At 38.5% G+C, this 14,017-nt stretch overlaps 1 protein-coding gene across 1 annotated transcript in view; it reads left to right on the forward strand.

Moving 5' to 3' along the window:
* Window positions 1-14,017, forward strand: part of LOC106092734 (uncharacterized) — a 437,945-nt gene that overhangs the window by 392,705 nt on the left and 31,223 nt on the right. Inside the window, exon 11 of the mRNA XM_059362614.1 lies at window positions 3,166-3,329. Coding sequence (XP_059218597.1) covers window positions 3,166-3,329 — 164 coding nt within the window. The remainder of the gene's footprint in view (window positions 1-3,165; window positions 3,330-14,017) is intronic.

Below are 14,017 nucleotides of genomic sequence, written 5' to 3' on the forward strand. Positions count from 1 at the left end.
TTTTAAAGTCATATTCGTAATCTTCTCCCTAATAACTTTCATTTGAGTCCCATATAGCTATGGTCCGCTAATATGCCCATTTGGGGGTGGGCGACCTCCCATTACTTCGACCTGAGGTTTTATGCCATATTTGTAATCTATTGCCTTATACTTTTCATTTGAGTCCCATATTGACATGAACTTCGAATATATCTTTTTAGAGGAGTTTTGTGGTTGGGGGGCCGCTGGGTACTTGAACCCATATTTTAATACCATATTCGTTTTCTGGTCTCCAATACCTTTCATTTGATACCCTTATTGTGCCCATCGGACCACTTTCATATATGGGTGGCGTTTTTGCGGTAAAGGGGAGGGTCCGCCTCCACCAGATATCTTAAAATTATATAGCCTATGTTTCCTTCCAGACAAACTTATACAATCTATGAACATTTTAAGAAAATCCGTTCAGCCAAGTATCATATAGTCACAATGGGTCCAATGGCGTTCTTGAGGGGTGGTGCGACCCCCTATAGTTCGATCTGATTTTGTATGCCAGATTCGAAATTTACTTCCGAATACCTTTCATTTGAGCCCCATGTTGAAGTGAACGTCCAATATGTCTGTTTGGGGGAGTTTTGGGGTTGGGGTGGCCCGATGGGTACTTAGACTCAAATTTTAATACCATATTCGTATTTTACTCTCCAATACCTTTCATTTGATACCTATATTGTCCCGATCGGTCCACTTTTGATTTTGGGTTGTGTTTTTGGCATAAGGGAAAAGGTCCATCCCCCTTACGATATCGAAAAATTATGTAGTCTATGTGTCCTTCTAGACCAACCTACACAATATGCGAAAATTTCGAGAAAATCGATTCTGCCGTTTTTCTGTCTATACGGAACAAACAAACCGAGTCCCATATATCCGTGATTGGCTAATATGCCCATTTTGTTCGTTTTTGTAGCGATGGGGTGACCCCCTATACTTCGACACGAATTTTTTTGCCTGATTCGTTGTCTACTCCTGCCTACTTTTCATTTGATACCCATATTGTCCTCCGCGGCCCACTTTTAATGTTGGGTGGTGTTTTTGGGGCAACGGTGGAGGGTCCGCCCCTTCCGTTATCAATAAATTATAACGCCTATTCCTACTTACTTAACATATTAGTAATCTACTCCCGATTACCTTTCATTTGAGTCCCATATTGCCATGCTCGTCAAATAAACCTATTTTAAGGGGTTTTGGAAATGGGGCGGTCCCCCAGGTACTTGGACCCAACTTTTATTATGAAATTCTTACTCTACTCTTGAATACCTTTCATTTGAATCCAATATTGTCCCGGTCGGTCTACTTTTATTTTTGGGTAGTACTTTTGGGGTAAGGGGGAGGGTCCGCCCCCCTTACGATATAAAAAAAAATTATATAGCCTATGTTTCCTTCCAGACCAACATACACAATCTGTGAAAATTTCAAGGTAATCGGTTCAACCGTTTTTGAGTATATAAGGAACTAACAAACCGACAAACACATATTGGACACAGATACGTCTTTTTGATGGTTAAGTTTTTGAACGGGCCTAATCGGACCATATTTGGATATAGCAGCTATATAGACCGATCTGCCGGTAAAGGCTCTAATGCCCATAAATGCTTTGTTTTCTATTTGATTTCGCTGAAATTTTAAACAGTGAGTAGCTTTAGGCCTTCCGACATCTGGCCCAAATACGGGTCAGATCGGACTATATTTAGATATAGTTGCCATATAGACCGATCTGACGGTTAGGGGTCTAAGGCCCATAAAAGCTGCTTTTATTACCCGATTTCGCTGAAATTTGAAACTGTGAGTTATATTAAGCCCCCCTTCATCCGACCTAAATATGGTTCAGATAGGACTATATTTAGATATAGCTGCCATATAGACCGTTCTGCCGATAATGGGTCTGAAGCCAACAAAAGGTTTAATTTTTATCCGATTTCGCTGAAATTTGAAACATTGAGTTGTTTAAAGCATCCCGACAACTGACTCAAATATGGTTTAGATCGGCCATATAGACCGATCTCCCGATAAAGGGTCTGAAGCCATAAAAGCTCTATTTATTACCCGATTTCGCTGAAATTTAAAACAGTGGGTCATTTCAAGCCTACTGGCATCTGAACTAAATATTATTCAGATTGGACTATATTTAGATATAGCTGCCATATAGACCGATCTCCCGATAAGGGGTCTCAAGCCCACAAAACCTTTATTTTTTAACCGATTTCGCTGAAATTTGAAACATTGATTAGTTTTAGTTCTCCCGACATCCGTCTCAAATATGGTTTGGATCGGACTATATTTAGATATAGCTACCATATACACCGATCTCCCGCTAAAGGTTCTGAAGCCCATAAAAGCTTTATTTTTTAACCGATTTCGCTGAAATTTGGAATTGCGCGCAGTTTTAAGTCTCTCAACAACCGACCCAAATGTGGTACAGATCGGACTATATGTAGATATAGCTGTCATATAGACCGATATCCAGATAAAGGGTCTGAAGCCCATAAAAGCTTTATTTTTTAACCGATTTCGCTGAAATTTGAAACAGTGGGTAGTTTTATGCTTCGCAACATAGGGTCCAAATATGGTTTAGATCGGACTATATTCAAATATAGCTGCGATATTGACCGATCTGCCGATAAAGGGTCTGAAACGAATAAAATCTTAATTTTTTTGTCCGATTTCGCTGAAATTTGAAACAGCAAGCAGTTTTACGCCTCCCGCTATCCGACCCAAATATAGTTTGTATCGGACAATATTTAGATATAGCTTTCACACAGAGCGATCTGCCGATGATGGGTCTGAAGCCCATAAAAGCTTTATTTTTTTATCCAATTTCGCTGAAATTTGAAATACAAAATTCAATAGTGATTTATATTTATTAGCCCAATCAACATCCGTGCCGAATTTGGGTGCATAAGTTATCCTATTTTCACCGGATTGTGGCATATATACCTGAGGTGGTGGGTATGCAAAGTTCGGCCTGGCCGAACTTTATGCCTTTTTACTTGTTTCATTTTTTAATTGGCAACTCTTTCCATTTCCTTATTCTCCTACAATGCATCTGTATTCTGTGTGTCGAATTTTTTAATGGATTACTTGCACAAACATATTTGCTTACACTTTTCTATACCTCTTCTAAATTTGCAGGGTGGACGTGTTCGATTCTCTTCCAATCGTGATAGTACTGGTGTCATTTCATTACGTTCGGCGGGCGACATTTCATTGCCACAACGAGGACCACCGAGAAGAGGTCTCATCTTACCTCAACAACCACCGAATCCACCGACAATAATTCCTTTAACACATGCCAGGTAAGTGTTGTCTACATATATTTTGAAATATTCAACAGAATTTTTTCCCAGGGCAATATAAGTTGTTCTATATAACTCCAAAATTTGCATATATTTTTTATGCAAGGAGTGTTGTGTACACAGAAAATTTATTTACCCATACAGGAGCTATGTTTTCTTGCTTTTGAGTCCTGCTAATCCTTGAGACAATGAAAACTCTTCCTATGTATGTGTTTTCTTTTGTAAATTTACCTTGCATAAAATATTAAAACATTTTGCTTTTCAATGGTGAGGAATGGAGACAAGCTTTTAGATCGATTTTTAAAATTCAATTAAATATGCAAAAATAAGTGTTTGGTATTTGCTGTAAAAATTTATAAAAACTACCGAAAATGGAAATTAGATTTGCAATGAAAATTTAATAAGTCCAATATAACAAACAAATAAATATTGGATATTTTGACAATATACAAAAGGTAATTCTCTACTCTCACATTTTGTTAAGCCACTCGAATGGGTGGGTGGTGGGTGACAACATAAATAACCTATCACGGATGCTGACTAAGGTCAAATCCCACCTCAGTCAGCATCCGTGATAGGTTATTTATGGTCACCCACACACAGGAGTGGGTTATACTAAGGGGTGAGCCATCTATCCAGAAGTGCTGATAGGGTCTTGCAGATGGCATAAGACTGGGCTAGGCTTAGGGGTCTCAATGTTAACCCAGAGAAGACTGAAATCTGCCAATTCACGAGGAAGACGAAGGTGGGCCAATTTGACGCACCACGTTTCCTGGATTTGGATTTGGATTTGGATTTGGATTTGGACTTGGATTTGGATTTGGATTTGGATTTGGATTTGGATTTGGATTTGGATTTGGATTTGGATTTGGATTTGGATTTGGATTTGGATTTGGATTTGGATTTGGATTTGGATTTGGATTTGGATTTGGATTTGGATTTGGATTTGGATTTGGATTTGGATTTGGATTTGGATTTGGATTTGGATTTGGATTTGGATTTGGATTTGGATTTGGATTTGGATTTGGATTTGGATTTGGATTTGGATTTGGATTTGGATTTGGATTTGGATTTGGATTTGGATTTGGATTTGGATTTGGATTTGGATTTGGATTTGGATTTGGATTTGGATTTGGATTTGGATTTGGATTTGGATTTGGATTTGGATTTGGATTTGGATTTGGATTTGGATTTGGATTTGGATTTGGATTTGGATTTGGATTTGGATTTGGATTTGGATTTGGATTTGGATTTGGATTTGGATTTGGATTTGGATTTGGATTTGGATTTGGATTTGGATTTGGATTTGGATTTGGATTTGGATTTGGATTTGGATTTGGATTTGGATTTGGATTTGGATTTGGATTTGGATTTGGATTTGGATTTGGATTTGGATTTGGATTTGGATTTGGATTTGGATTTGGATTTGGATTTGGATTTGGATTTGGATTTGGATTTGGATTTGGATTTGGATTTGGATTTGATTTGATTTGATTTGATTTGATTTGATTTGATTTGATTTGATTTGATTTGATTTGATTTGATTTGATTTGATTTGATTTGATTTGATTTGATTTGATTTGATTTGATTTGATTTGATTTGATTTGATTTGATTTGATTTGATTTGATTTGATTTGATTTGATTTGATTTGATTTGATTTGATTTGATTTGATTTGATTTGATTTGATTTGATTTTACTTTACTATACTTTACTTTACTTTGTTTTATTTTATTATTTTTATCTGTTTTATTACCCTTTGATATCTTTAAATCTAGATCTATTTAAGTTATTTTGTATAAAATATTTTTTTATGTAACTTTCTCTCTCCCTCTTAGACAAGTAGATCAAGCAGTGCCTTTTTACCTTAGTGCTTTCCCTTCTTATCCAGTTATAATTTCATAAAAGGCATTTATGAATGCTACTTAAGTAGGCTAATATGCAAAAAAAAAAAATTTCACAGCTGAACCCAAGGTCAACGTTTGGTAATGATGCCTGTCAATTTAGCTCTTACCAACTAGCCAGCTTCTCTCCCTTCTTCTCTTAGCAAACATTTGCCGCAAGCCCAATTGTGCAAAGGAGCATAAAACAAATTCGTTTCAGACGTCAGTTGTTGAATCAATTAATCTCGAAAAACTTTTGTCCTAAACTTTCCTACCGTCTCTTCTCCTTTTACAGGCTTTATGGTATTTTTTGTTTGTGTTGATGTCCATGTTTGCCATTGTTTTTCCGTTTTCCTATGTGTGGTTTACCTAAATGGGTGTGCGTAGGTGATATAACTAACCTGTGTTTTTGATGTGTTATGGACGTGCGTTGGCTGTTTGGAAGAATTTTAAAATAACTTTTGTGTGTCTATACAAAACTAAATGTAGTTTTCCAATCTTTTATAGCCCAGGGTATAGAAGTGTCTCTATTAGAGTTGAGAGTTTGAGTTTGTAATGTGTATGGCAATAAGCAATAGGCAAATGAAAAAAAAAAAATGAAAAACTCATATCCTTTCAAAAAAATAGGTGTTTCATGTCCATTCAGTCAGACATTCGTTCGTTCATTCATTCAGTCACTGTTTCGGTTTAATGTACGTGTGTCTAACTAAGTTTTAGATGATGTTGTTCACAAAAGTCCTTGGTGTATGTGTGTCGCATGTTGGCATGCATGTGTGTGTGTGTGAGTGCTGCGTACGTGCTGAAATATCAAAATGGAAACAATCAAATACATGGCAGTATACACTTTCCTAGAATGTAAGCCCCCCCCCCCAAAAAAAAAGTTATCAATGTATAAACATCTCATACACTCTTTCACACACACACAAACACGCACTCACCAGCACACAATCTAAGTTTCAGGATTTCAAACTGAAATACAAATACCAAAGTTACCCAATACCACTATACCTTTTTCAACTCATACTGATACCAAGATAGCAATGCAAGCTCATACATGTGGTTGATTACGTTAAATATTGATACAATTTTTATTGTTGTCGATTGCTGTTGTTGTTGTTGTTTCCTTTATATGTACACAGATCTACAACACGTTTTTGTGGGACAGCAATTGCCTGCGTTTGTGTTTTGTGTGTGTGCGTGCGTGTGCGTTGCTGTAGATTTTCATTTCATTTCGAACATTTATTCTTTGGTGTTCTACTCTATTTAGTGCTCATCTTTCCATTTCTCATTAGTTTCGGGTTCATGTTGCACTGTGGACAAAAGTAGGGATTGTATCATACAAAGTTTCAAAAAATATCGTTGGGTTTGGACAAAACAGTTTGAAAAATTTTACATACCAAATTTCTGCCAAATCAGCCACAGATTGGATGGTTCTAGGGGTCTTAGAAAACTAATCGGGAGATCGGTTTATATGCGTACTATATCAAGTTATAGAACGATTTGAACCGTACTTGGCGCGGTAGTTGGCACCGTAGTTGGAAGCCATATCAAAACACTTCGTGCGAAATTCCAGCCATATCGATTAATAATTGCGGCTTCCAGGGGTTTAAGATATCAAATCAAGCGATGGGTTTATATGAAAGCGATACCAGATTATCGGCCTATTTGGACCGTACTTGGCACAGTAGTTGGAAGTCATAACAAAACACTTCGTTCAAAATTTCAGCCATATCCGATAATATTGCGGCTTTTAGGGGATCAAGACGTCAAATCAAGTGGTGTGTTTAAATGGGAGCTATATCAAGACTTGACTATCGCTGCAGATACAGATGATATCACCGCCTTAGTTATCGCAACGACTGCTGCCTGAAAGATGCTGCAGTCAACATGCATTTGTCGAGTTCACCGCAATATATGCCACAACTGGTCCCACTCTCTATCGTAGATTCGTCTGTAAATATGCTGCAGTATGCGTAAACCTAATTCGATCCTTCAGCCATTTTGTCAGAGTCGGAGTCCATGGTACACTATTTCCTTTCCTACTTGTAAGTCCAGCTGCATATCGCTCAATGTACTGTCTAGTATACGGGTATGGCCGGGCCGAATCTTATATACCCACCACCATGGATCGCATTTGTCGAGTTCTTTTCCCGGCATCACTTCTTAGGCAAAAAAGGATATAAGAAAAGATTTGCTCTGCTATTAGAGCGATATCAAGATATGGTCCGGTTTGGACCACAATTATTTTATATGTTGGAGACCTGTGTAAATTGTCAGCCAATTCGAATTGTGAATTGTGCCCTTTGGGGGCTCATGTAATAAAATAGAGAGATGGATTTATATGGGAGCTGTATCGGGCTATAGACCGATTCAGACCATAATAACCACGTATGTTGATGATCATAAGAGGATCCGTCGTACAAAATTTAAGGCAAATCGGATAATAATTGCGACCTCTAGAGGCTCAAGAAGTCAAGATCCCAGATCGGTTTATATGGCAGCTATATCAAGTTATGAACCGATTTGAACCTTATTTGACACAGTTGTTGGATATCATAACAAACCCGTCGTGCAAAATTTCATTCCAATCGGATAAGAATTGCGTACTCTAGAGGCTCAAGAAGTCAAAACCCAAGATCGGTTTATATGGCAGCTATATCTGGTTATGAACCGATTTGAACTATACTTGGCACAGTTGTTGGATATCATAACAAATCACGTCGGTCAAAAATTTTATTCCAATCGGATAAGAATTGGGCACTCTAGAGATTCAAGAAGTCAAGCCCCAAGATCGGTTTATATGGCAGGTAAATCGGATAATAATTGCGACCTCTAGAGGCTCAAGAAGTCAAGATCCCAGATCGGTTTATATGGCAGCTATATCAGGTTATGGACCGATGTGAACCTTATTTGACACAGTTGTTGGATATCATAACAAAACACGTCGTGCAAAATTTCATTCCAATCGGATAAGATTTGCGCACTCTAGAGGCTCAAGAAGTCAAAACCCAAGATCGGTTTATATGACAGCTATATCAGGTTTTGAACCGATTTGAACCTTATTTGGCACAGTTGTTGAAAGTAAAAATAAAATACTTCGTGCACGAATTCATTCAAATCAGATAAGAATTGCGCCCTCTAGAGGCTAAAGAAGTCAAGACCCAAGATCGGTTTATATGACAGCTATATCAGGTTATTGACCAATTTGAACCATACTGGCACAGTTGTTGGATATCATAACAAAATAATACGTGCAAAATTTCATTCCAATCGGATAAGAATTGCGTTCTCTAGAGACTGAAGAAGTCAAGACCCACGATCGGTTTATATGACAGCTATATCAGGTTATAAACCTATTTGAATCATACTTCGCACAGATGGTGGATATTATATCAGAACACGTCGTGCAAAATTTCATTCCAATCGGATATGAATTGCTCACTCTAGAAGCTCAAGAAGTCAAGACACAAGATCGGTTTAAATACTGATTTAAATACGACCTATACTGATAAGAAGTATTTGTGCAAAATTTCAAGCGGCTAGCTTTACTCCTTCGGAAGATAGCGTGCTTTCGACAGACAGACGGACGGACAGACGGACGGACAGACGGACGGACATGGCTAGATCGACATATAATGTCGCGACGATCAAGAATATATATATTTAATGGGGTCTCAGATGAATATTTCGAGTAGTTACAAACAGAATGACGAAATTAGTATACCGCCCATCCTAAGGTGGAGGGTATAAAAAGCTACTAGGTTGCCCAAAAAGTAATTGCGGATTTTTCATATAGTCGGCGTTGACAAATTTTGTTTGTGAATCTGTAATTGCAGTTTGTGAATCTGTAATTGCATTCTTTCTTCTGTCAGTTATCAGCTGTTACTTTTAGCTTGCTTTAGAAAAAAAGTGTAAAAAAGTATATTTGATTAAAGTTCATTCAAAGTTTTATTAAAAATGCATTTACTTTCTTTTAAAAAATCCGCAATTACTTTTTGGGCAACCCAATATAAAAATTTTGTTAATTTTAATTAATATGGATATTATACCGGTTATGCGAGGCCACCGTAGCGCAAAGGTTACCATGTTCGCCTATGACGCTGAATGCCTGGGTTCGAATCCTGGTGAGACCATCAGAAAAAATTTTCAACGCTGGCTTTCCAAATGCTGACAACATATGTATGGTACTATGCCATGTAAAACTGCTCTCCAAAGAGGTGTCGCACTGCGGCACGCCGTTCAGACTTGACTATAAAAAGGAGGCCCCTTATCATTGAGCTTAAACTTAAATCGGACTGGACTCATTGATATGTGAGAAGTTTGCCCCTGTTGCTTAGTGGAATGTTCATGGGCAAAATTTGCAATTTGCAATACCGGTTGGGCGAAAAAAAGGACAGCTTTTTTTCTCAGCTAAAAATAATTGGTCAAAAAATAGTTCTGCTTTGAGCCACTGTCCTCTCCATTACTGGTTCGCAACTTTAGCAAGATACAAATCGCTCACTTGCTTTAACAAAAAGTCTGCTGCTATGTAGTTTTGGGTTATCCTGAATGAGCCCATAGTATTTATCCTTCATACCCACACTGACATGGATCATACCATCAAAAGGGGAAGGCAAAGTTGGGGGGGGGTCAGCATTTACTTGTGTGTGTGTTAGCAATTCGAAATTGATGACTTCAAATGCTTTTGATTATTATTGTTTTGCTGTCGAGGTGCTGGTGCTAAAGCTGATGGAGCTGCACTAGTAGCAGCAGCAGCAAAGGATGGCTACAAGGACGAGTATTTGTGCTTCATGTTGATGTTATTATTGACAAGCAGACTATCCACGACATGAATGGCTCCAAAGCCTCTACCCCCCTGGTCACCCTTAGCCAACATATCTCTTCTCGGCAAGCTTCTAAATCAACTAAGCAGAGAAGGTGGAGGTTATGTGTTTGGGGGGGGGGGGGATGTTAAATTTGAGCCAAGTTAGTTAGTCAGTGTCTCGCCAGCAGTGGTATTAGAACTTGCCATTTGGATGTGAAGACTGTTGGCCTAAGATAACACTACGACAGCTTTAGCTGTTGTTAAGTTGGCGTTTTTTGTTGCTGCTGTTGTATTATATCCTGGCCAGGGCAGGGAGAAAACGTTTTGTTGTTTGTTTGTCGGCATTTCATACTCTGATGTGATACAAAACGTAACGACTTCCAAGGTAATTTATATGGATTATTGGAACGTTTCTTTAATCCTTTGATACCTTAACCTTTTTATACTGTTGTTGTAGGTATTTTATTTGTGCCTGGCATAGCTGCCAAACATACTTCCTTCCATTGACCTGAACTGACACTTGGTCAAATGGGTGAAATATTCCTTTATTAGGATTTCTTCAAGAGTTGCCATTGTTGTTGCCCTGGTTGGTGTTGTTGGCTGTCAGGATAATAAGCAAGAGAAGGGATTTGAGGGCAAAGGGAGCTGCTGCCAGAGGGAGATGAAGTGTAAGGAATATAAATGATTGTACTATGATGAATTGGACACAAGAGCTATGCTTTTGTGTTTGAGACAACGCTTAGCTTTGATAACACCCCCCGTATGGATGAAGGAGGTTAGTGGATTTGTTTCTTCTAACTTCTTGTTGTGTTACTTTTTTCTCATCTGCAGCCAAGATTTGAAAAAGGGTCGAGCTTGGTCACAAGGTATTCGCCATCTTAAGGAGCATGGTATCGTCTACATCCCCCATCCGCCCATTCCCTTTGTTGCCTTGTTGAATTCCTTTGGTTATTAGTATTTGTCTCTTGAGTTTGCCCTTGTTTTCTCCCTCTCTCCCTCCATCGCTCTCTCTGTTGGCCTGATTTTGACATTTATTTTATTTGCCAACCTGACAGCAATTTAAAAGTCAAATGATTGTCATTGCTGTCGTCCTTTTGCTATGGCTGCCACTTAAGTGGTCATTTTTGGGTACACCCAAAGAGATTTCAGCCAAAATACCAATATTTATTGAATGACAACAATTCATTAAGAGATTACTTTGATTGAAGGCTTTTCCACAAAAATACCATGGTTATGATTTTTTTCTGTTTTTTCCTTCATATTCTCTCTTTTTTCCTTTTTTGTTGATTTTCTTTCATTTTTGTTTAACACCTTGTGGGAGGCTGAGGCAAAAAAGGGTCTAACACGCTTTTGTCATCAAAGAATGATTGCTATTATTAGAATTTTGCTATTTATGTTTGAAATTCTATAAAAATTCCTAAATCAATTTTTTTTGTGGTATCTGTCATGGACAGGTCTTGGCATGTAACGAAAATCATTTTAAGGCAAAAGGTTAATTTTTATATGACATAAAATTTAAGAAAATTTGTTTGTAAAGGCAACATAACATCTATGTGCTGGCTGTGTAGATTTATTGTCTAACCTGAAATTAGTTTTTGAGGTACCTAAACAGGTCATGGGTAAAAAAGAGAAATTTAAAAAATTTATTTCTGAGAAGTTTGGCATATTGACTTTCAATAAAATAATGGGCAAAAGCTAATCGGAAGTTATTTCATGAAATTTTTTTTTGTATAGGATTTGCCTCCTATTGAAGCTCAAGAAGGCAAATCGAGAGATCTGTTATATGGGATTATGGAACGATTCGAACTATACTTGATAGAGGTGTAAGAGTTCATAGGAAACAACATCGTTCATAATTTTCGATCAATAGGCTAAAAAGTATGGGGAGAAAAGAAGAGAGTCTCCTTCGCAAGAATTGTGCTTGAGCGAATCGAGATGTTCAGAAGCCAAAATTAAGTCGAATACTCTACCAAAAAGCTAAACATCATACCAAGTGGTACAGGCACATTCTTGCGCAGAGACAAAGAAGGAAAACTGTTAACTGATACAGATAGGGTGCTAAGGATATGTATAGAACACTTCCCAGCTGCTGATATCCAATGATGGTTTCCATGAGTGTATCACAGAACCAATCTCTAATGAAGGCATAGAATGTGCACCACCTAGTCAGAACGATAACCCGGCTGAAAAACAATAACGCAGCAGGAGCCGATGGGTTGCTGCCTGAAATGTTTAAGATCGAAGGCGACACGCTGATAAGGCCTATGCATCAGCTCATCTCCGCAATGTGACAGTATGTGCCAACTACAGTGGAATATCCCATGACAATCCCATGGCAGCCGGTTGTACGTATCGGATTGACCCGATGAAGTCCTTCATCGGCAAGGGCTGCCGACTCAGTGTACAACACACTGCTACAACAACAACAACAGTGGAATAAAATCGCATAAAATATACTATCGTGTGAAAGACTACAGACTAAAGGCTAAAGCCAACAAAATTATTGTTCCCATTTTAAAGTGGCTTTGGAGCTGGTAAATCCACCATAGACCTGATATTTACGCTGCGCCAAATCCTGGAAAAGACACTAAAAGGACAAATCAACACCTACCATCTCTTTATTGACTACAAAGCCCCCTTTTGACAGCCCTATACGTTCAAAGGTATTTCAAGCCATGTCCGAGTTTGGTATTCCTGCAAAACTGATAAGACTTTGCTGGATGACGCCTGCCTATATGACGGATGACGGATGAAAATTGAGGGCTCTAGGAGCTCAAGAAGTTAAAACCGGGAACCGGTTTATATGGGGGCTATATATTTGGAGGCCACCGTAGCGCAAAGGTTGACATGTCCGCTAATGACGCTGAACGCCTGGGCTCGAATCCCGGCGAGAACATCAGAAACAAATGTTCAGCGGTGATTAACCCCTCCTAATGCTGCCGACATTTGTCAGGTACTTTGCCATGTAAAACTTCTCTGGTGTCGCTCTGCGGCACGCCGTTTGGATTCAGCTATAACAAGGAGGCCCCTTATCATTGAGCTTGGACTTGAATCGGAAAGCACTCGGTGCTATGTGAGAAATTTGCCCCTGTGCCCCCTTAATGACATGTTGCAATATTTGTTTGCAGACCGATTAGAAGCATACTTAGCATAAATGCTGGAAATGTAAAAATCTATGTGCCAAATTTCAGCCAAATCGGATGTTAATTCAGGTCTCTAGGGGGCCAAGAAGTCGAAACCGGAAATGGATTTATATAAGTGATAGATCCAAAACTGAAGCGATATTTTCCCCTTTGCAATCCCCAAAGACCTACATTTGGGGGAGTGTTAGTGGGCATACTTGTACTTCATGTACCGAATTTCAGTCAAATCGAATGAAAATTTAGGCTTCTAAGGGCTCAAGATATCAAATCCAGGAATCGGTTTATATTGGGGTTTTATCAACTCAAGAAGCCAAATCTAAGGATTGGTTTAAATGGTGGTTTTTATACCCATTCAGATTAAACTTGGCAAAAAGCTCCCAAGTCGGAGAAGCCTTTGTGACAAATTTCAGCTAAATTAAGTGAAAATTAAGGATCCTATTGGCTCAAGAAGTCAAATCTGGGGATCGATTCATAATGGGGTTATATCAGTTCATAGATGTATTCGGAGCATACTTGACACATATGTTGGGTGTTCATAACAAAAGACGCTTTGACAAATTTCAGGTAAATCTGATAAAAATGTATCCTTCTTGGAGCTTCAAAAATCAAATACGGGGATCGCTTTATATGGCGGTGGTATCAGTTCATAGATCGATTCCAATAATGCTTGGCACAGATGTTGCATGTCAAAAAAGTCCTTCTGCCAAGTTTCAGGCAAATCGGATGAAACTGGAGGGCTTTAGGAACTCAAGAAGTCAATACCGGGGATCGGTTTATATGGGGCTATATCCAAATCTTAACCGATGTGGCCAATTTGCCATTCGCAACGACCTGCAATAATAAGAAGCATATGTGTAA

Source organism: Stomoxys calcitrans, chromosome 2 (assembly GCF_963082655.1).
Source record: "Stomoxys calcitrans chromosome 2, idStoCalc2.1, whole genome shotgun sequence".
Lineage (NCBI taxonomy): Eukaryota > Metazoa > Arthropoda > Insecta > Diptera > Muscidae > Stomoxys > Stomoxys calcitrans.